General features: G+C 39.0%; 1 protein-coding gene and 1 pseudogene across 3 annotated transcripts in view; both read left to right on the plus strand.

The window, feature by feature from the left end:
- Window positions 1-21751, plus strand: part of GRAMD1C (GRAM domain containing 1C) — a 106479-nt gene that overhangs the window by 76447 nt on the left and 8281 nt on the right. For all 3 annotated transcript variants that reach the window (XM_054483008.2, XM_063661652.1, XM_054483009.2), the window contains 5 exons: window positions 13848-13966; window positions 16618-16760; window positions 17535-17638; window positions 19364-19540; window positions 21151-21208. In XM_054483008.2, the coding sequence (XP_054338983.1) occupies window positions 13848-13966; window positions 16618-16760; window positions 17535-17638; window positions 19364-19540; window positions 21151-21208 (601 nt within the window). The remainder of the gene's footprint in view (window positions 1-13847; window positions 13967-16617; window positions 16761-17534; window positions 17639-19363; window positions 19541-21150; window positions 21209-21751) is intronic.
- LOC129033883 (vacuolar protein sorting-associated protein 26A-like) lies at window positions 2323-3303 on the plus strand (annotated as a pseudogene).

Consider the following 21751-nt stretch of genomic DNA (forward strand, 5'->3'; position numbering starts at 1 on the left):
ATGCCTGTAATCCCAGCACTTTGGGAGGTTGAGTTGGGTGAATTGCTCGAGCCCAGGAGTTTGAGAACAGCCTGGACCCATCTCTACCAAAAAATGCAAAAATTAGCTGGGCATGGTGGTGCACCCCTGTAGTCTCAGCTACTTGGGAGGCTGAGGTGGGAGGATCTCTTGAGCCTGGGAGTTGGAGGTTGCAGTGAGCTGAGATTGTGCCACTGCACTCCAGCCTGAGTGATAGATTGAGACTCTGTTTCAAAATAAATAAATAAATAAATAAAGTTTGAAACTGAATTTATCCTAAATGTTTTAGATATTTTATTAACTTTGGGAGCACATGATTTAGCCTGCTACATAAAATTAGAATGCAGCAGCAGCAAAGATTCATATAAAGTGAGTCATTTGACATAGTCAAGGAGAAAGTTATTCTATAGTCAATTTTATTTATTTATTTATTTGAGACAGAGTTTTGCTCTGTCACCCAGGCTGGAGTGAAGAGGTGCGATCTCGGCTCACTGCAACCTCTGCCTCCCAGGTTCAAGCGATTCTTGTGCCTCAGCCTCCTGAGTAGCTGGAATTACAGGCATACGCCACCACGCCTGGATAATTTTTGTATGTTTTTAGTAGAGGGGTTTTGCCATGTTGGCCATGCTGGTCTCAAACTCCTGGGCTCAAGCAATCTATCCCCCTCAGCCTCCCAAAGTACTAGGATTACAGGAATGAGTCACTGCACCCAGCTGCAATTTAGTTTATAATCTAAGTATTTTATTAACCATTAGATATTATTCCTTTATTTGAAACCTTTATGTAAACATAATTTTTTTTTTTTTGAGACAAGGTCTCACTCTGTCACCCAGGCTGGAGTGCTATGGTGCAATCTCGGCTCACTGCAACCTCCGCCTCCTGGGCTCAAGCGATTCTTGTGGCTCAGCCTCCCGAGTAGCTGGGATTACAGGCGTGCACCACCATGCTTGGCTTTTTTTTTTTTTTTTTTGATAGAGACAGGGTCTTGCTATGTTGCTCCAGGCCAGTCTCAAACTCCTGAGCTCAGGTGATCCACCTGCTTTGGCCTCCCAAAGAGTTGGGATTATGGGCATGAGCCTCCGTCCCTGGCCTAAACATAATTATATATTCATAGATTATATCATTGTTATGAATACTAGGAACCAAAATCAATTTTGTTCTTATTATTGATGGTAGAGTAGCAAAGAGATTGCAGTCAGTAGCTATTGTCTTGTGATTATAAGTTTTGTAATTTTAAAAAATTATTTTTTCTGTTCTTCCAGTTTTGAAAATGTGGGATGCCTGAGATATAAATCTTCCTCTTTACTCAGTAGCTAATATTTAACTTATTATATTTCTTCTGAATCTATTTTGTATTTACTTGTTAGTCATTTCTACCTAGAGGACTTGGTATTTCAGAAGAACTGGATACATTATTTCCCTGAATTTTTTGAGAGGATACCTGTTAATGTTACACTGCCATTTTTATGGCTGAAAAGACCCAGGAAGAATTAGGATGTTGTTCTATGCTGGTGATAAATGAAGTTTGTTTTTTGAAACACAACTGCATTTGTTTTCTGATATATCTGGCTTCAATATCAATGATTATATCGACTGTCTGATGTTATAAATGGCTTTGCAAAGCCAAGGCTTCCAGCTAATTCTAAACCTAAACAGTTATAAGTATGTTGCTGGCTAGACCTAGAATTAGTCAGAAGCTTTACTACAAAAGAGAATCTGATCATGACTGCAAGCATACTGCTATCCTCTGACTTTTTACCTGGTAATCAAAGTTGTATTTCTTTCTTTCTTTTTTTGAGACAAGGTCTTACTCTGTTGTCCAGGCTGGAGTGCAGTGGTGCAATCACACTTCACTGTAGCCTCGACCTCCTGGGCTCAAGTGATCCTCCTACCTCAGCCTCAGTCGCTGGGACCATAGGTGTGCACCACAATGCCCGGCCAATTTTAAAACATTTTTTATAGAGACAAGTGTCTCCCTATGTTGCCCAGGCTGGTCTTACACTCGTGGCCTCAAATGATCCTCCCACGTCAGCCTCCCAAACTGCTGGGCAAGTGTGAGCTACCACACCTGGGCTGGTATTTCTTGAGATCGAGTTTCAAAGGCTTCTTTTTAAAAGTATTAAGAATTTAATGATTTTTAAAAATAATCAATTATTTGTGGATTAAATCTAATTCCAGCCCTCAAATGACTACCACTGGATCTAAATTTTCCAAATTGGGGGTGCTGAGCAGAAGGAGCTGGGGCTGAGAGTTCTCCTGAGTGAAGAGGAGTAAAGTAGCAGGGATGTGGTGGCCATGCTGACAATGAGTTTTCTTGAAGGCTTTTTTGGTCCAATTTGTGAGATCAATATTGTCTTTAATGATGGGGAAGCCAGGAAAATGACAGAAATGAAAACTGAAGATGGCAAAGTAGAAAAACACCATCTCTTTATAATGGAGAATCTGTTTCAGGAAAGGTAAAAGTAGCCTTTAAGCAACCTGGACAGAGGCTAGAGCACCAAGGAATTAGAATTGAATTTGTAGGTCAAATGAAACTTTACAATGACAAGAGTAATGCTCATGAATTTATAAACCTAATGAAAGAACTAGCCTTACCTGGAGAACTGACTCAGAGAGGAAGTTATGATTCTGAATTTATGCAAGTTGAAAAGCCATATGCATCTGACATCGGTGCCAATGTTCACTTGAGGTATTTTCTTAAAGTGACAATAGTGAGAAGACTGACAGATTTTAGTAAAAGAATATGATCTTATTGTTCACCAGCTTGCCACCTGTCCTGATGTTGACAACTATACTAAGATAGAAGTGGGCATTGAAGATTGTCTACATATATAATTTGAATATAATAAGTCAAAGTATCATTTAAAGCATGTAATTGTTGGAAAAATTTACTTCTTAGTAGTAAGAATAAAAATACAACATATGGAGTTACAACTGATCAAAAAACAGATCACAGGAATTGTACCACAGCAGAAACAGAAACAATCGCCAAATACGAAATAATGGATGGTGCACCAGTAAAAGGTGAATCAATTCCAATGAGACTATTTTTAGCGGGATATGACCCTACTCCAACAATCAGAGAGATGTGAACAAAAAAGTTTCAGTAAGGTACTTTTTGAATTTCGTGTTTGTTGATGAGGAAGACTGAAGGTAAACTTCGAACAGCAGGAGATCATTTTTTGAAGAAAAGCTCCTGAAAAACTGAGGAAACAGAGAAAAAACTTTCACCAGTGATTTGAATCTCCAGAATCACAGGCATCTGCTGAACAGCCTGAAATGTGAACTGAATAGGAGACCAAAAAAAAAAAAAAGCAAAAAATTCCTGTAACCATTGAGTTAAGTTCAGCAGGTTGAAGATGGTTGCAGCTGTAGAGGGGAGAAAGACCAAAACTCCATATATTAATCTTCCTTTATCTTACAGTGCTGCATTTATTTTACAGTATAATGAAATGTTCTTCATGTATATACATTTTAAAAAATGCTCTCTTTGAAACACTGGAACTTTCTTAAACTGCTTTTTTTTTTTTTACTTCACACTTTGATGATAAGCACTCAGATATGCATCAGCATAAACATTAAAAATTTTCAGGTGAGAAAAATAAATAAAATTAGGGGGTCTTTATTTTTTTATTTTTATTTTTTTTGAGATGTAGTCACACTCTGGTTGCCCAGGCTGGAGTGCAATGGTGTGAACTCGGCTCACTGCAACCTCCACCTCCCAGGTTCAAGTGATTCTCCTGCTTCAGCCTCCTGAGTAGCTAGGATTACAGGTGCCCGCCACCACACCCAGCTAATTTTTTTGTATTTTTAGTAGAGATGGGGTTTCACCATGTTGGCCAGGCTGGTCTCGAACTCCTGACCTCAGGTGATCCATCTGCCTCGGCCTCCCAAGGTGCTGGAATTACAGCATGAGCCACCACACCCGGCCAAAATTAGGGGGTCTTTTAAATCTATGTTCTTTTAAGTCATTGTTTACAGTTATATGACACTACTTTTTAAATGTTTTTGATCTTTTAGTTTCAAGGGTACATGTGCAGATTTGTTATATAGGTAAATTGTGTGTCATGGGAGTTTGGTGTACAGATTAATTCGTGACCCAGGTAATAAGCATGGTACCCAATAGGTAGTTTTCAGTCCTTACCCTCCTTCCACCCTCTACCCTCAAGTAGGCTCCAGTGTCTACTGTTCACTTCTTTGTGGCCATGTGTACTCAATGTTTATCTCCCACTTGTAAGTGAAAACATGTGGTATTTAGTTTTCTGTTCCTGCAGTAGTTCACTCAGGATAATGGCTTCCAGCTCCATACATGTTGCTACAAAGGGCATGACCTTGTTCTTTTTTATGACTGCATACTATCCCATGGTGTATATGTACCATATTTTCTTTATCCAGTCTACCATTGATGGGCATCTAGGTTGACTGCATGTCTTTACTGTTGTGAATAGTGCTGTGATGAATATACTTGTGCATTGCATGTCTTTACTGTTGTGAATAGTGCTGTGATGAATATACTTGTGCATGTGTCTTTATGGTAGAACAATTTATATTCCTGTGGGTAGATACCCAGTAATGGGATTCCAAGGTCAAATGGTAGTCTGTTTTAAGTTCTTTGAGAAATTGCCAAACTGCTTTCCACAATGGCTGAACTAATTTACACTCCCAGAAGCAGAGTACAAGCATTCCTTTTTCTCTGCAACCTCACTAGCATCTGTTATTTTTTGACTTTTTAATAATAGCCATTCTGTCTGATGTGAGATAGTATCTCACTGTGGTTTGATTTGGATTTCTCTAGTGATTAGGGATGTTGAACATTTTTTCATATGCTTGCTGGCCAGATATATGTCTTCTTTTGAAAAGTGTCTGTTCATATCCCTTGCCCACATTTTTATTGGGTTGTTTGGTTTTTTGCTTATTAATTTCTTTAAGTTCCTTATAGATTCTGGATGTTAGAGCATTCTCAGACACATAGTTTGTAAATATTTTCTCCCATTCTGTAGGTTGTCCGTTTACTCTGTTGATAGTTTCTTTTGCTGTGCAGACACTCTTTAGTTTAATTATGTCCCATTTGTCAATTTTTTTGTTATTGCAATTGCTTTTGGTGTCTTCATCATGAAATCTTTGCTAGGGCGTATGTCCAGAATGGTATTTTCTAAATTTTCTTTCTTTTTTTTTTTTCTTTTTCGAGACAGGGTCTCACTGTGTCACCCAGGCTGGAGTGCAGTGGCGCAAACATAGCTTACTGCAGCCTCAACCTCCTGGACTCAAGCAATTCTCCTGCCTCAGCCCCCAAGTAGCTGGGACTATAGGTCCACACTACTATACCTGGCTAATTTTTGTATTTTTTTGTGGAGATGAGGTTTCACCATCTTGCCCAGGCTGATCTTGAACTCCTGAGCTCAAGTGATCCACCTGCCTCAGCCTCCTAGACTGCTGAGATTACAGGCGTGAACCACCACGCCCGGTCATTCCTAAATTTTCTTCAAGGGTTTTATAGTTTTAAGTTTTACATTTAAGTCTTTGGTCCATCTTGAGCTGATTTTTATATATGGTGCAAGGAAGGGGGCTAGTTTCAATCTTCTGCATATGGCTAGCCAGTTATCCCAGCACCATTTATTGAATAGGAAGTCCTTTTCCCATTGCTTGTTTTTGTCAACTTTGTCGAAGACCAGATGGTTGTAGGTGTGTGGCTTTATTTCTGGGCTCTCTATTCTGTTCCATTGGTCTATGTGTCTGTTTTCATACCAGTACCATGCTGTTTTGGTTACAGTTGTCTTATAGTATAGCTTGAAGTTGGGTATTGTGATGCCTCCACCTTTGTTCTTTTTGCTTAGGATCGCTTTGGCTGTTGGGCTCTTTTTTGGTTCCATATGAATTGTAGAATAGTTTTTTCCTAATTCTGTGAAGAATGTCATTGGTAGTTTGAGAAGAATAGCATTGAATCTATAAATTGCTTTGGGCAGTATGAACATTTTAACAATATTGATTCTTCCTATCACGAGCATGGAATGTTTTTCCATTTGTGTCATCTCTGATTTATTTGAGCAATATTTTATAATTCTTGTTGTAGAGATCTTTCACCTTCCTGGTTAACTGTATTTCCAGGTATTTTACTTTTTTTTTCTTTTGTTATAATGAATGGGATTGTGGTCTTGACTTGGCACTCAGCTTGGATGTTGTTGGGTATAGAAATACTATTGATTTTTGTACATTGATTTTTGTATCCTGAAATTTTGCTGAAGTTGCTTATCAGATCTAGGAGCTTTTGGGCAGACTATGGGGTTTTCTAGGTATAAAAATCATATCTTCTGCAAATAGATATGGTTTGATTTCCTGTTTGGATGCCTTTTATTTCTTTCCCTTGCCTGATTGTTCTGGTTAGGACTTCCAGTACTATGTTGAATAGAAGTGGTGAGAGTGGGCATCCTTGTTTTGTTCCAGTTCTCAAGAGGAATTGTTCCAGCTTTTGCCCATTCAATATGATGTTGGCTGTGGGGTTTGTCATAGGTGACTTATTATTCTGAGGTATGTTCCTTCAGTGCCTGGTTTGTTGAGGGTTTTTAACATGAACAGATGTTGAATTGTATTGAAAGCCTTTCCTGCATCTATTGAGATGATCATGTGGTTTTTGTTTTTAGTTCTGTTTATGTGATGAATCACACTTACTGATTTGCATATGTTGAACCAACCTTGCATCCCAGGGATAAAGCCTACTTGATTGTGGTGAACTAGCTTTTTGATGTGCTGCTGGATTCAGTTTGCTAGTATTTTGTTGAGGATTTTTGCATCAATGCTCATCAAACATATTGGCCTAAGGTTTTCTTTTTTTTGTTGTTTCTCTGCCAGGTTTTGGTATCAGAATGATGCTGAATGATGCTGGCCTCATAGAATGAGTTAGGGAGAAGTTCTTCCTCCTCAATTTTTTTGAATAGTTTCAGTAGGAGTGGTACCAACTCTTCTTTACATGTCTGGTAGAATTTGGCTGTGAATCCGTCTGGTCCTGGGCTTTTTTTGGTTGATAGGTTTTTAATTACTGGTTCAATTTTGGAACTCATTCTTGGTCTGTGTGGGGTTTTAATTTCTTCCTGGCTCAATCTTGGGAGGTTTTATTTTTCCAGAAATTTATCCATTTCTTCTAGGTTTTCTAGTTTTTGTGCATAGAGGTGTTCATAATAGTCTCTGGTTTTTTTTTTTTTTTTTCTGTGGGGTCGGTGGTAATGTTCCCTTTGTCATTTCTGATTGTGTTTATTTGGATCTTCTCTTTTAAATTAGTCTAGCTAGTGGTCTATTAATCTTATTTATTCTTTCAAAGAGCCAACTTATGATTTCATTGATCTCTTGTATGGTTTTTCACATCTCAATTTCATTCTGTTTGGCTCTAATTTTGGTTATTTCTTGTCTTCTGCTAGCTTTGGGGTTGATTTGCTCTTGTTTTTCTAGTTCCTCTAGGTGTGATGTTAGATTGTTATTTCTAGATCTTTCTAACTGTTTCATGTCGGTGTTTAGCACTATAAACTTGTAACACTGCTTTAGCTGTGTCCCAGAGATTCTGGTATTTTCTGTCTTTGTTCTCATTAGTTTCAAAGGATTTCTTGGGTTCTGCCTTAATTTCATTGTTTACTCAGAAGTCATCAGGAGCAGGTTGTTTAATTTCCATGTAATTGTATGATTTTTGGTGATCTTCTTAGTATTGATTTCTATTGTTATTGCACTGTGGTCCAAGAGTGTGGTTAATATAATTTTGGGTTTTTTGCATTTGCTGAGAATTGTTTAATGGCTGATTGTGTGGTCGATTTTTAGAGTATGTGCCAGGTGAAAATGAGAAGAATGTATATTCTGCTGTTTTGGGGTGGAGAGCTCTGTAGATGTCTGTTAGGTCCATTTGGTTAAGTGTCAAGTTCAGGTCACAACTATCTTTGTTAGTTTTCTGCCTCAATGATCTGTCTAATACTGTTAATGGGGTGTTGAAGTCTCCCACTGTTATTGTGTGGTTATCTAAGTCTCTTTGTAGGTCTCTAAGAACTTGTTTCATGAGCCTGGATGCTCCTGTGTTGATTGCATATATACTTGGGATAGTTAAGTCTTCATGTTGAATTGAACCCTTTACCTTTATGTAATGCCCTTATTTGTCCTTTTAAATCATTGTTGGTTTAAGGTCTGTGTTGTCTGAAATTAGAATAGCGATCTCTGCTTTTTTTGTTTTTCATTTGCTTGCCAGATTTTTCTCCACCCTTTACATTGAGCCTATGGATGCCATTGCATGTGAGATGGGTCTCCTAAAGACAGCATACAGTTGTCGGCATGGGGGCTCACGCCTGTAATCCCAGCACTTTGGGAGGCCAAGGCAGGCGGATCACAAGGTCAGGAGATCAAGACCATCCTGGCTAACATGGTGAAAACCCATCTCTACTAAAAATACAAAAAACTAGCTGGGCATGGTGGCACGTGCCTGTAGTCCCAGCTACTCAGGAGGCTGAGACAGGAGAATTGCTTGAACCCAGGAGCTGAGATCATGCCACTGCACTCCAGCCTGGGTGACAGAGCAAGACTGTGTCTCAACAAACAAACAAACAAACAAATAAACAAACAAACAAAAACCCAGCATACAGTTGGGTCTTATTTATCCAACTTTCCACTGCCTTTTAATTGGGGCATTAAGCCCATTTACATTCAAGGTTAATATTGATATATGTGGATTTGATCTTGTCATTGTGTTGTTAGCCGGTTATTTTGCAGACTTGATCGTGTAGTTGCTTTATAGTGTCAATGGTCTATGTATTTAAGTGTGTTTTTGTGGTGGCTGCTAACAGTCTTTCATTTCCATGTTTAGCACCACCTTGAAGACCTCTTGTAAGGCAGGTAACGAATTCCCTTAGCATTTGCTTGTCTGAAAATGATCTTATTTCTCCTTCACTTATAAAACTTAGTTTGGCTGGATGCGAAATTCTTGGTCTTAGTTTCTTTAAGAATGTTGAATATAGGCCCTCAAGCCCTCAAATATAGTTTTTGCTGTTAGCCTGATAGGATTCCCTTTGTAGGTGGCCTGCCCCTTCCCTCTAGCTACCTTTAATATTTTTTGTTTCACGTTGACCTTGGAGAATCTGATGACTAAGTGTCTTGGGGATGGTTGTCTTGTATGTATCTCATAGGGGTTCTCTGCATTTCCTGCATTTGAATGTTGGCCTCTCTAGTGAGATTGGGGAAGTTTTTGTGGATGATATTTTCAAATATGTTTTCCAAGTTGCTTGTTTTCTATCCCTGTCTTTCAGGGATGCCAGTGAGGCATAGATTTGGTCTGTTTACATAATCCCATGTTTCTCAGAGGTTTTGTTCTTTTTTATTCTTTTTTCTTTATTTTTGTCTCAGTTAATCTGGAGAACTAGCCCTGTAAGATTCTTTTCTCAGCTTTGCTGATAATTCTGCTGTTAATACTTGCAATTTGTATTATGAAATTCTTAGAGTGAGTTTTTCAGCACTATCAGATCAGTATGATTCTTTCTTAAAATGGCCATTTTGTCTTTCAGCTCTTGTATCATTTTATTGTATTCCTTAGATTTCTTGGATTGGGTTTTGAGTTTCTCCTGAATTTCAATGATTTTCATTCCTATCTATATTCTGAATTCTATGTCTGTAATTTCAGCCCGGTTAAGAACCATTGCTGGGGAACTAGTATAATTGTTTGGAGGTAGGAAGACACTCCAGCTTTTTGAGTTGCTAGAGTTCTTGTACTGGTTCTTTCTCATCTGTATGGACTGATGTTCCTTTAATCTCTGAAGTTGCTGTCTTTTGGATGGGGTTTTTTCACTTTGATGCCTGTGGGGGTTTGATTGTGGAATAAGGTGGGTTCAGTTGACCGTCTTCACTTCTGGAAGATTTCAGGGGGCCCAGGCTCAGCTCAGAACTCCTGGACTGTGTGCTCTAACTGTGGGGGGGCTAGAGTTAGAACACATAGTTTTGTGTGTCCCCAGCTTTGTTCTCTGGCCCTTCAAGGTTAGAAATATGTTGCACTGGAGGGGTGGAGGTGTTCCTGGTCCACTGGCCACAATACGCCAATGGGGTTGCTGGCCAAAGCAATTCACTGGGGTGGTGGCAGTTGGATCTGTGCTGCTCATGAATGCCAGCAGCCATGATGGCATGGTGGGGTGCTTGTGCATTGGCTGAGGCAGGGGCGCTGGTGGGAACCCTTTGTTTTCATGGGTGTCACCTTTGTTTTCACAGTTGTTGTATACTGGCAAAATATTTTGGTGTTATGTTTTCGGCTGTGATCTAGTACGTAGTGTTTAAGAGTATTAGCTGGCAGATAGGCTCTTAACTCTGCAGCACAACTCATTTGTGTTTTCGCATGGTTGGTAGTAGTGCTCTGTGGTGAAAAGGGAAAGTGATGACCCCCTACCCTGGTCGGCTCTTGGGCCTTGGAGGAGCCCCCTTTGACTGGCTCTGTGCCCACGTTTCTTTTGTTGGGTGTTTTGGACCACGGGGCTCTTTTAAGCAGGTGCCATGGTTGGCAGACAGGCCATATGCTTGCCAGGTCAACCTTGCAGCAAGAATTACACTCTGCCCCTCCACTGGCTTGCATACCTGGGCATCTCACTTTCTCAGTGATCTGAGAGGGAGGGCTTCTCCCTCCTTCGGCATCACTCAGGCCTGCACGTCCTGCTCAGCTAGGAGCTGTGGGACTGGATGTGGTCACCTATTCTGCTGTCTGGGTACTTCCTAGGGGAACACAGGGTTGTGCCTGCCCACATAGTTGAGGCAGGAGTGAGACCACTGGGCTGGACACTCTAGCAGGCATGGCCTGTCTAGCTACCAGCAGCAGGGGTGGGTGGGAGTCACCTACCCTGCTGTCAGGGTGTTTCCTGGGGCAACAGGAAGCTGTGGCTGCCAGCTGAGTTCAGGCAGAAGTGGGACTGTTGGGCTGAAGGCTAGCACCAAGTCTTGTCTGGCAAGGCAGAGTGAAGCAATCTTACTGCTCCCAGGCAGGACCGTGACCTCTATTGGGGATATGGTACTGGTGTCATTCCGTTCCAGGGACCAAGGCTTATAGAGGTCCCCATGGACTTGAGAGTTGTTGCCGCAGAAACTCTGGGTGGCTCTCTGCCTTAGTTTAGAAGTGTGGGAGTGGGGCCAGGGGAACCAGGGGAATTCTCCCATTACTAGTCTTACACAGGTCCCTGTGTACCATCCTCCAGGGAGCTCTCACTCACTCATCCTTTCCCATATTGAGGAGCTTTTCCTGGCTCCATGCCGATCCCAGAGGGGCCGCTGCCCAGCTTTGCTCCTCTCTGCCCTCTGTGTCCCCTTGCTGCCTGGATGGATTCTGACATGGTTTCTTAGATGATCAGCTAGTAGGGTCAGTGTTCGTCAACCCTGTTGTTTCCTGTTTGTGAGAGCGGCACACACGAGCAGCTTCTAGTTCACCACCTTGACCCAACCCCCGACACTACCTTTAATTAAAGCTCAGTTTTAAGTCTTTTTCCCCAACTTTTACATTTAAAAATATATAAAGCTTCAGAAAAATTGCATGAATAGTATGATAACATCCATATGCCACTTGCCTAGATTCATCAATTTTTAAATTATGGCAAAATGTACGTAAGATAAAATTTACCATTTAACCATTTTTAAGTGGACAGTTCAGTGGCATTAAGTACATTCACATTATTGTGCAACCATTGCCACCATCCATCTTCAGAACTTTTTAATCTTTCCAAACTGAAATGCTATACCTGTTAAACGGTAACGCTCCATTTCTTCCATTCTTGATGATCACCATTCTATTTTCTGTCTATGTGAATTTGACTACTCAAGGTACCTTGCATAAGTGGAATAATACGATGTTTGTCCTTCCGTGACAGACTTAATACACTTAGCGTAATGCCTTCCAGGTTCATCCACGTTGGGGCATGTATCAGAATGTATTCCTTTTTTAAAGCTGAATAATATTCCATTGCATGTATATACCACATTTTGTTTATCCATTCATCCATTAATGACATCTGGGTTGTTTGCACATGTTAGCTATTGTAAATAGTGCCACCACGAACATTGACATACAACTGTCTGTTCAGGTCCCTGCTTCCAGTTCTTTTGGGTATATACCTAGAAATGGAATTGCTGCATCATATAGTAATTCAATCTTTACTTTTCTGAAGAGTGGCCATACTATTTTCCATACTGACTGTATCATTTTACATTTCCACAAGCAATGTACAAAGTTTCCAATTTATCCACATCCTTGCCAACACTTATTATTATTATTATTTATAATAGCTATCCTAATGGGCACGAACGTTCACCAATTTAAAAACTTTATTACATCAAAGGATTTTTAAAATTCTGCAGTTCCTGCCTTTTATATATCAAAATGGTTCATATGTCCTTTTGCGTACTAGCCATTTTTCCTACAATTCATTCCAGGTTTTTTTACATTATGATAAGCTTTACTTAGGTATTGGAGGATTGACTGTTCCAAGATGATGTTAATTAGGTCATGCTCTGGTAAGCAATACTCAGTAGACCTTATTGGTAACATTGCTGAAACTACAAGGGTAACATTCATGGGAAGACAAATACTTTTCATTTATCCTTGTTGATAGTTGCTTCATTGAGTAGTGTGCAGTTTTAACAGCAGAATTAAATTACATCTTTAAATTTTATTTCTGATTAACAACAGATTGGTTGTATCATTTTCCTGAAACAGGCTGACATATGACCAAAGTAATCTTCTGAAAAGTAATTTAGAATTAGTTGTATATCTTCTTTTATATATACCTAAATAAATCATTTTACAGAAAATCCTGGATGATAGACTCTATGGTTTGTGATTTTGCCTTTTTAATTTAGTTATAAGATTTTTCCAGATACTCAAAAGGCAGTTTTAGGATCCCTCATTAAATCCTCAGATCTAGCAATATAAAAGAAGTTGAGTAAAATTGGCTGTATTCTAAAGCCTGACTTCCTTCCTTTGATCATGAGTATAATGGGGTTAGATAAAGGCTCCTATACTTTAGGATATTGGTGAATAGCAGTCAAACATACTGGTACTTGCCTAAGTCGATTTGTGCTGGGGCATTAGGTGATGCAATCATGTCTTTGAATAGAGTTTTTAATGCTTTTATTTATACTTTTTAAGTTTTTGGCTTCCATGAAATGACCTTCACTGTGTTCTAGAACTATATTTCTGTTCAAGTGTGTATTTAATCACTATATTGTCCCTAAGCAAATAAAAGAGAATTTTTACCAGGATCTTGCTATAAACATAGAGATATGATCTTATAGTCTTCTTAAGACAGATTATATAATCATTTATGTTCCATTGTCTTACCGTGACTAAAGATTTTAGCAGACAAGCCACTGACATTACATGATTTCTCATAACGTTGACATAATTTCTATGTAAGTTGATATCAAGGTCATATGGTTTCATAATGACAAAAATATTTTAAAGTTTTGTCCTCGATGATGGGAATGTTAAAGTGTTGTTCCGTCTCTGATAAACCTGGCATCGTTACTTCTCTTCATAGGTGCTGAGGACTTTAAAAGGAAGCTTACAGATGAAACAACTTTTTAATTTTATCTTCTAATAAAAGGAAAAAGGATATTAATAAACAATTTAGAAATAAATGGATCAGAGATGGGGAATATGCCACATTTAAGGAGAGTGCTTAACATTTAATCTCTCTTTTCTTTAATGGTATAATACCCAGTTATAAGGAAGTTAGCACTAGTCAAAATAGAAATTTTAATAATTCAGAAACTCCTTCGATTTCATTTAAAGTCATACTGTTTAAGTTTCTAGAACTAACTCATTTTGTGTTTGTTGTTGTTAGATGTAGTATCTACCCCTTGGACTGCAGAACTTGGAGGTGATCAGCTGAGAACCATGACCTACACTATAGTCCTTAATAGTCCACTTACTGGAAAATGCACTGCTGCCACTGAAAAGCAGGTACGTCTGCTTTGTCAGTGTCCAGAAGAGTCATGTGTCGGGGAAGAGAGAAGATGCGTATTATAGTTCACCAATTTACAAGACAGTTTCAATAAACAAGTGGCAAGAAAAAAGGGAGGAGAAACTGTTACAGGTTAAAAGAGACTTAAAAGGCATGTGAATCATATCAATCCACTCCTAATTCAAACAAACTACTTGTTAAAAGGTATTTATGAGATTTCAGGAATTGTTTATTTTTTATGTATAGTAATGGTATTACAGCTGTGTATTAAAGAAAATAATATTTATTTTAAAAGCGATATATGGAAGAATCTATACAGAGATATAGTGAAGTATTATGGATGACATTATACTGATGTCTAGGATTTCCTTTAGAAGTCATCTAGCCGGGCAGAGGATGGTGGTAGAGGCAGGGAATATGGGACAGAGGACAAAGGAAGCAAGACTGGGCAGGAGTTAGTGTTGCTGAAGCTAGATGATGAGCTCCCGAGGGTCATTATACTTCATTTCTTCTCTTTCATACATTCAAAAAACAATTTTTTTTTTTTTGAGACGGAGTCTCGCTGTCGCCCAGGCTGGCATGCAGTGGCATAACCTTGGCTCACTGCAAGGTCTGCCTCCCAGGTTCAAGCGATTCTCCTGTCTCAGCCTCCTGAGTAGGTGGGATTACAAGCGCATGCCACCATGCCTGGCTAATTTTTGTATTTTTAGTAGAGACGGGGTTTCACCATGTTGGTTGGGCTGGTCTCGAACTCCTGAACTCATGATCCGCCTGCCTCAGCCTCCCAAAGAAAATATTTTTTTAAAAAGAATACCAGGCCAGTTGTGGTGGCTCATCCCTGGAATATTAGCACTTTGAGAGGCCCAGGTGGGAGGATCACTTGAGACCACGAGTTTGAGATCAGACTGCGCAACACAGTGACACTTTGTCTTTACCAAAAATAAAATTAACCAGGCATGATGGTGTGCGCCTGTGGTCCCACCTACTCAGGAGGCTGAGGCAGGAGGATCACTTGAGCCCAGGAGTTTGAGATTACAGCGAGCTATGATCTAGCCACTGCACTCTAGCCTGGGCAACAGAGCTAGACCCTGTCTCAAAAATAAAAAATAAAAAAAAAGAAGACAGAAAAAGGAACACTACTCAAATCTGGTTTACAGAATTGTTTCAAGAGTTAGGGGCCAAATAACTAGATGGCTGCTTTGACACATAGGAAGAGAATGAGTTTTTGAAATTAAATACTGTATGAGCTATTTAATGCTCTTTATCTGTGACCAGAGTGGCAGTGTCTTACAGCGGAGTGTGTGTTTAGCCAATTTGTGTTGAGTATCTGATTTGCAAGTAGTCTGAAAACATCTCTTAACATCTGAACTAGTTGTGCTCTTATAGTTTTGTCCATTATCATTAAAAAGAACGTATTTCCATACCTTTAAACAATTCTTAAAAGATTATCAAACGTAAGAAAAGTCTGGTATTTTGGTATTGGGGGGTCTTTGAAAACTTTGGAAACCCCCCCACCCCCTTAGAGGATGGGTAGAAAAGGTATGGTTAAAATGAGAAAGGTTTGGCCAATGACCCTTTAAAATCCTGTTTAGGAAAAGCAGTGTTTTGTTTGGTTACTATCCTTCTTGACTTTTTTGGTGAAGGGTGGTTTTGTTGAACTTTGATTAATTTTGAGGTGGGATCCTTACTTCATTCAATTGATTTTTGAATTGTTCACCTAACAGGAACACTTAAAACTCTATAAACTTATAATACACATAAGAGATTATATGGTTTGTCCTCACGCCTAAACGAAAAAATAATTTGACAATGAAATAAATGACACAGGGGCAGCAAATATAATTTCTGTAAGTCCCTTTCTCTCTTTAAGAGACAGTTTCAGTCTGTCGCTCAGGCTGGAGTGTAGTGTTGCAATCGTAGTTCACTGCAACCTCAAACTCCTGGGCTCAAATGATCTTCCCACCTCATTCTCCCAAGTAGCTGGGACTACAGGCATGTGCCACCAAGCCCAACTAATATTTTCTTCTTTCTTTTTTTTTGGAGATAGAGTCTTGCTGTGTCTCCCAGGCTGGAGCGCAGTGAGGTGATCTTGCTCACTGCAACCTCTGCCTCCTGGGTTCAAGTGATTCTCCTGCCTCAGCCTCCCCCTGAGTAGCTGGGATTACAGGCATGTGCCACCACACCTGGCCAACTTTTGTATTTTTAGGAGAAATGGAGTTTTGCCATGTTGGCCAGGCTGGTCTTGAACTCCTGGCCACAAATGATCCGCCCACATCAGCTTCCCAAAGTGTTAGGATTACAGGCGTGAGCCACTGTGTCTGGCCTAATTTTTTATTAAAATTTTTTTTTTTTGTAGAGGCTGGGTGTTTTTATATTGGCCAGGCTGGTCCCGAATTCCTGACCTTAAGCGATTCTCCCACCTCGGCCACCCTAAGCGCTGGGATTACAGGCATGAGCCGCCATACCCGGCCCTCTTTTTCTCAATTTATAGACAACAGAGTCAGCATGTAGGCTCTTTTAGCTTTGTATATAGGTTTCTCATGTCTTTTGTAATTTTTGAGAAGGAATCCTAGTATACATGTTCTAAATTGGCAAGAAGATTCATATATTAACCATATACATACAAACATTTTTTATCTTACTTTGGCAGACACTGTATAAAGAAAGTCGGGAAGCACGATTTTATATGGTAGATTCAGAAGTACTGACACATGATGTCCCCTACCATGATTACTTCTATACTGTGAACAGATACTGTATCATCCGATCTTCAAAACAGAAATGCAGGCTAAGGTGAGCTACTGTAAATGAGTGTGTTAGGATAGGCTAGATTATATCCTGGTAATTTATTCATCCTGAATTCTTAGTAGTAGCTTTACACAACAGTTTTATTTCTTGCTTAAATTACATTTCCAACAGGGGTGAGCAGAAGAGTGGGCCTTCTCACCTAAGGGCCCCGCTTGATGAAGGCTTTGACATCTGGAGCTATGTGATCCAGAATATGTGTTGTTTCAGTTGCCACAGGAAGAGAAAGCTGTAGAATTGTGTTCACAATCCATTGATCAGAACCAATCATGTGACCTTGTTTCATGGCAAAGGGGCTGGGAGTTTTGGGGGAGTGCTCAGTGAGCAGTAATTGGCTCTGCTGCAGTGGGAAATGAGAAATGTTGGTGCATTACAGAGAGTGATGGGCCATCATGTACTTGGCCTACTCTGGTTAATGGAGTTACTTTCACCTAGTGTATGACCACTAGAGATTTTTGATATAAGGAATTTAGAAAATTTAGTATTTATTTTGAGCCTTTATTGCTATTTAGATAAATAAAATTTAGGGCTAGAGAAAGGAAATAAGTAAAATGGCAAGTACTTAGAAGGAAAATTTGATGAAATTATTAGCGGCACACATTAATTTTTTAAATAAAAGTTATGAATGAATGCATTTTCTTTTATGATATTAATGACTTTGAATCTTTTTGACTTTCCACTGAATACAATCTTACATTTAATTGTAACATGAATATAACTAAAGTCTGCTCTTTAAATATTCTTTCCTTCTTATTCTACTAGAGTTTCCACAGATTTGAAATACAGAAAACAGCCATGGGGCCTTGTCAAATCTTTAATTGAAAAGAATTCCTGGGGTTCTTTGGAGGACTATTTCAAACACCTTGGTTTGTAAATTTTTTTATTTATCTATTTTTGTAAAGATGGGATTTATTAACAAAATGGATTGATTCTTCATTTGGATTCATAACAGGAAACTGGTCAATGATGTTGGAACGACTCCCACGAAAGTGGTTCCCACTGTTCCACTTTTTCTGCCACTTAGGGAATTTCAAAAATTTTAATTTTCATTGGTCAAACACTTAATTTTTTTTTATTTTGTATTTTTTTTGAGATGGAGTCTTGCTTTGTCGCCCAGGCTGGAGTGCAGTGGTGCGATCTTGGCTCACTGCAACCTCCGCCTTGTGAGTTCAAGCAATTTTCCTGCCTCAGCTTCCTGAGTAGCTGGGACTACAGGCGCGTGCCACCATGCCCGGCTAATTTTTGTATTATTAGTAGAGACGAAGTTTCACCATGTTGGTCAGGCTGGTCTCGAACTCCTGACCTCATGATCCGCCTGCCCAGCCTCCCAAAGTGCTGGGATTACAGGTGTGAGGTACCACCATTGCCTGGCCGAACAAACACTTACATGATGCTTATTGTATCCCAGACATACATAATAAAGTTCTATGTGCTTTACAGATATTAACTCATTTCATACTCAGAACAACAAGGTATAATTATTATTTTTCATTTTATTAAAAGAGAAAATTGAAACACTGAGAGGTTAAGTGAGTTTTATCAAGATCACACAGTTAAGAGCTCTCATACCCCTTTGCCTCTGTAAGGAGCCAAGGAGACTGAGTGCATAACCTGATCATAGATATACACCTGTGCTGTCTAAGCTCTGGGGAGTCCTCGGGGCCACCTTCCTTATCAGATGCAGCTTTCCTGGTCTTATGCAGGCCCACTTGGCAATGGTAGTACGTACATGTATGGATTTGGTGGAGATGGGTACTAGAGACTGACTGGGGAAAACGATACAGTGGTTCTGTTAGGATATTTCTTAACATATACATGGGAGAAATATATACATATACACACACACACACATATGTGTGTATATATACGTGTGTGTATATATATACATACACATACACGAGCACAATTTAAGTTTAGTTGAAGAAAAGCTGGTGGTCAGTCAACTCAAGGTAATTTAAGGCTTATCATCTAGTTTGCTGATAATTTTCCTTGCCTTTCTTCCTTGTCTATTTCATTATTAAATTCTTCATCAGGAGCAGAGAAAAATGAAACTCAAAAATTAGTTTGGCCACTGAATAGGTTTCTAATAAAAATTCTGGCAGAGGAAAAGGTTGAAACAAATGCCAAAAATGAGGTTTTTAGGTTGTTTACAGATTTTCTTTGCGAGTGCTTTCTTTCTTGCAAACCCTTGTTGAAAATTAGAACTAGTATATGCTACTCCTTCCTGTAAGGTTGAGAAGTACTATAATCTGTCTTTGAAATCTTTCTAATGATCCAGTGTAAGTGGGTAGCCTGTTGTTTCCATAACTGAAATTATTACATTAATATGTATTAATAACATAGCACATGGCAAATTTGCTCTGATGAGCCCATCATTTATTAATACACATTCTTCCTGGAATAATGAAACCTCATTATGGGGTCATTGTACTCTCTAAAGCTTTTCATTAAGTGTAAAATTTGAATCTAGGTCATGAGAACCTAAGAAATTCGTTAAAGAAAATTATCAAAAATAACCACCAAAAACCGTTGTATCTTATAGTTGAGGAGCTTTCCCCATTATCTAAAGATTGTTTTTTTTTTTTTCTTAGAATCAGATTTGTTAATTGAAGAATCTATACTAAATCAGGCCATTGAAGACCCCGGAAAACTTACTGGCCTACGAAGGAGAAGGCGAACATTCAACCGAACAGCAGAAACAGTTCCTAAACTTTCTTCTCAGCATTCCTCTGGAGATGTGGGCTTAGGTACCAAAGCAGATATTACAGGTAGTTGTCACCTGGTAAACAGAGGTGAAAGATTTTTATTTTAGTTATATGAAGCAGAATGTGCCTCTTGTGTCAGGAGGTCTCGTTTTCTTCCCTCCCTTTTTGATAATGTTTATCAAACTCTGATTTCCTTTAAGATAACTAATATATAAGTATAAAGGAGGAGTTGCAAAATGGCAAGCATATAACCAATATATTTTATTTGGCCCACGTGTCATTTTAAAAATTGGACATTAAACTTTTTTAAAAATTTTATTTATTTTTTCCAGATAGGGTCTCGTTCTGTTGCCCATGCTGTAAGTGGCATGATCATGGCTCAGTGTAACCTCAAGCTCCTGGGCTCAAGTGAACCTCCTGCCTCAGCCTCCCGAGTAGCTGAGATTACAGGTGTGCACCACCACGCCTGGCTAAAATTGGACCTTTTTATATAAAAACTCAGATCTGACAACCCAGCACTGAAATCCCTTCATGGCAGCAGTTGGTTGTAGCATAGTAGTACCTGCCCTGTTAGATTGAGTGCACCCCAGCTTGCCACAGCCCCCACGACAATCACCACCCTGCCAACTTCTGAACCACTTTGCTCATTTATTTGCTGCCTAGCATTTATAGACATTCAATTTCTACGTTTGAGTGTACTGCTCTCTTAATCCTTATATACTGTCAGGGCCAGCCCAGCAAAATTGCAAAGGTAAAATTTGACTTTTATTATCTTCATTCTCAATTTTGAACACACCTTACTTTTAATAACTGTTACTCCCTTCCTCTCAGAGGTATAAAACTGTCATAACTTCTCATCCTCTTACACTATCAGATCTTCCTTTGAGGCTTGTAGCTTAGTGTGACTATGTTTATCCACTATTTAAGATTAATGGTTCTTTAATTTTGGAGTTTAAAAGTTTGGGTAACAATGAATAGGTGATAATGTTTTGTTTTGTTTTGTTTTTTAACGAGGGAAGCATTTTATGTAAGCTCAGTTGGAGAGATATTTGCTTGTTGATTATTACGTACTTAGCTATCAAGCATTTTGTATTGAATTGCTTATTTAATTTTAGAGTAAAGTAATTTGCAATATAGGCCAAATTTTAAGGAGTGCTGAAAGTTTTCTCTTTGTAGATTTGTTTCATACTACTCAGGATGTCAGAAATAAAAAAAGGGGTGCAGGGAATTTACCCTAAATCACTTTGTCTTTACAAATAATTTTTAAAAGTTCTTTTTCAGTTCTTTTCAAATGAGTATTAAATTTCTGTCAGTTGAGGGCCAGGCGCGGTGGCTCACACCTGTAATCCCAGCACTTTGCAAGGCCAAGGAGGGTGGATCACCTGAGGTCATGAGTTCGAGACCAGCCTGACCAACATGGAGAAACCCCGTCTCTACTAAAAATACAAAAATTAGCTGGGCATGGTGGCGCATGCCTGTAATCCCAGCTTCTCAGGAGGCTGAGGCAGGAAAATTAATTGAACCCAGGAGGCAGAGGTTGCAGTAAGCTGAGATCGCACCATTGCACTCCAGCCTGGGCAACAAGAGCGAAACTCCATCTCAAAAAAAAAAAAATTGGATCAGTTGTAATCACAATTCTCATTCTAATGCAGCCTTTTTCTTGTGATCTACAGGAAAGAAAAAGGAAATGGAAAACTATAACATCACTCTTATTGTGGTAATGAGTATTTTGTAAGTATTTGTTGTGAATGCTTATTTTGCTTGTGTCAGCATTTATCTTTAACTAGTTTCCAAAAGAATTTGAATGTATTTGTATATTATTGTGTAGAAATTGCCACTATTTGACTATTGCCGGCCTACAAAAATAGCAATTTTATAGGTTTCAGATTTTTAGCTTTATATGTGATTTTCAGAAGAATTGTTAAATTTGAGGAAATACAAAGTACTTATTCAACAAATGTTTTTATTTTTTAGCTAATCTGATTAATTTCTACCATCATAGGTTTTTATGGGAAGTTCCATAAATTTAAAGGGAATATTTATATATACATGCTGGGGAAGGGCCAATAATACTATTTTACTCTATTTGATTGGACAAATGGTTCTTACATAACTCTGCTGTGCCTAAGAATCACTTGGGGTGCTTTCTAAAATGCATATTTCCTGACCCCTGTCTCAGAGATTGATTCAGTAGTTCTTGAGTAGGCATCAGGAATCAGTATTTTAAAACACACACCCCAGGTTATTCTGATGCAAGTGATATGAGCATTACAT

This window comes from Pongo pygmaeus, chromosome 2 (assembly GCF_028885625.2).
Source record: "Pongo pygmaeus isolate AG05252 chromosome 2, NHGRI_mPonPyg2-v2.0_pri, whole genome shotgun sequence".
NCBI classification, from domain to species: Eukaryota; Metazoa; Chordata; class Mammalia; order Primates; family Hominidae; genus Pongo; species Pongo pygmaeus.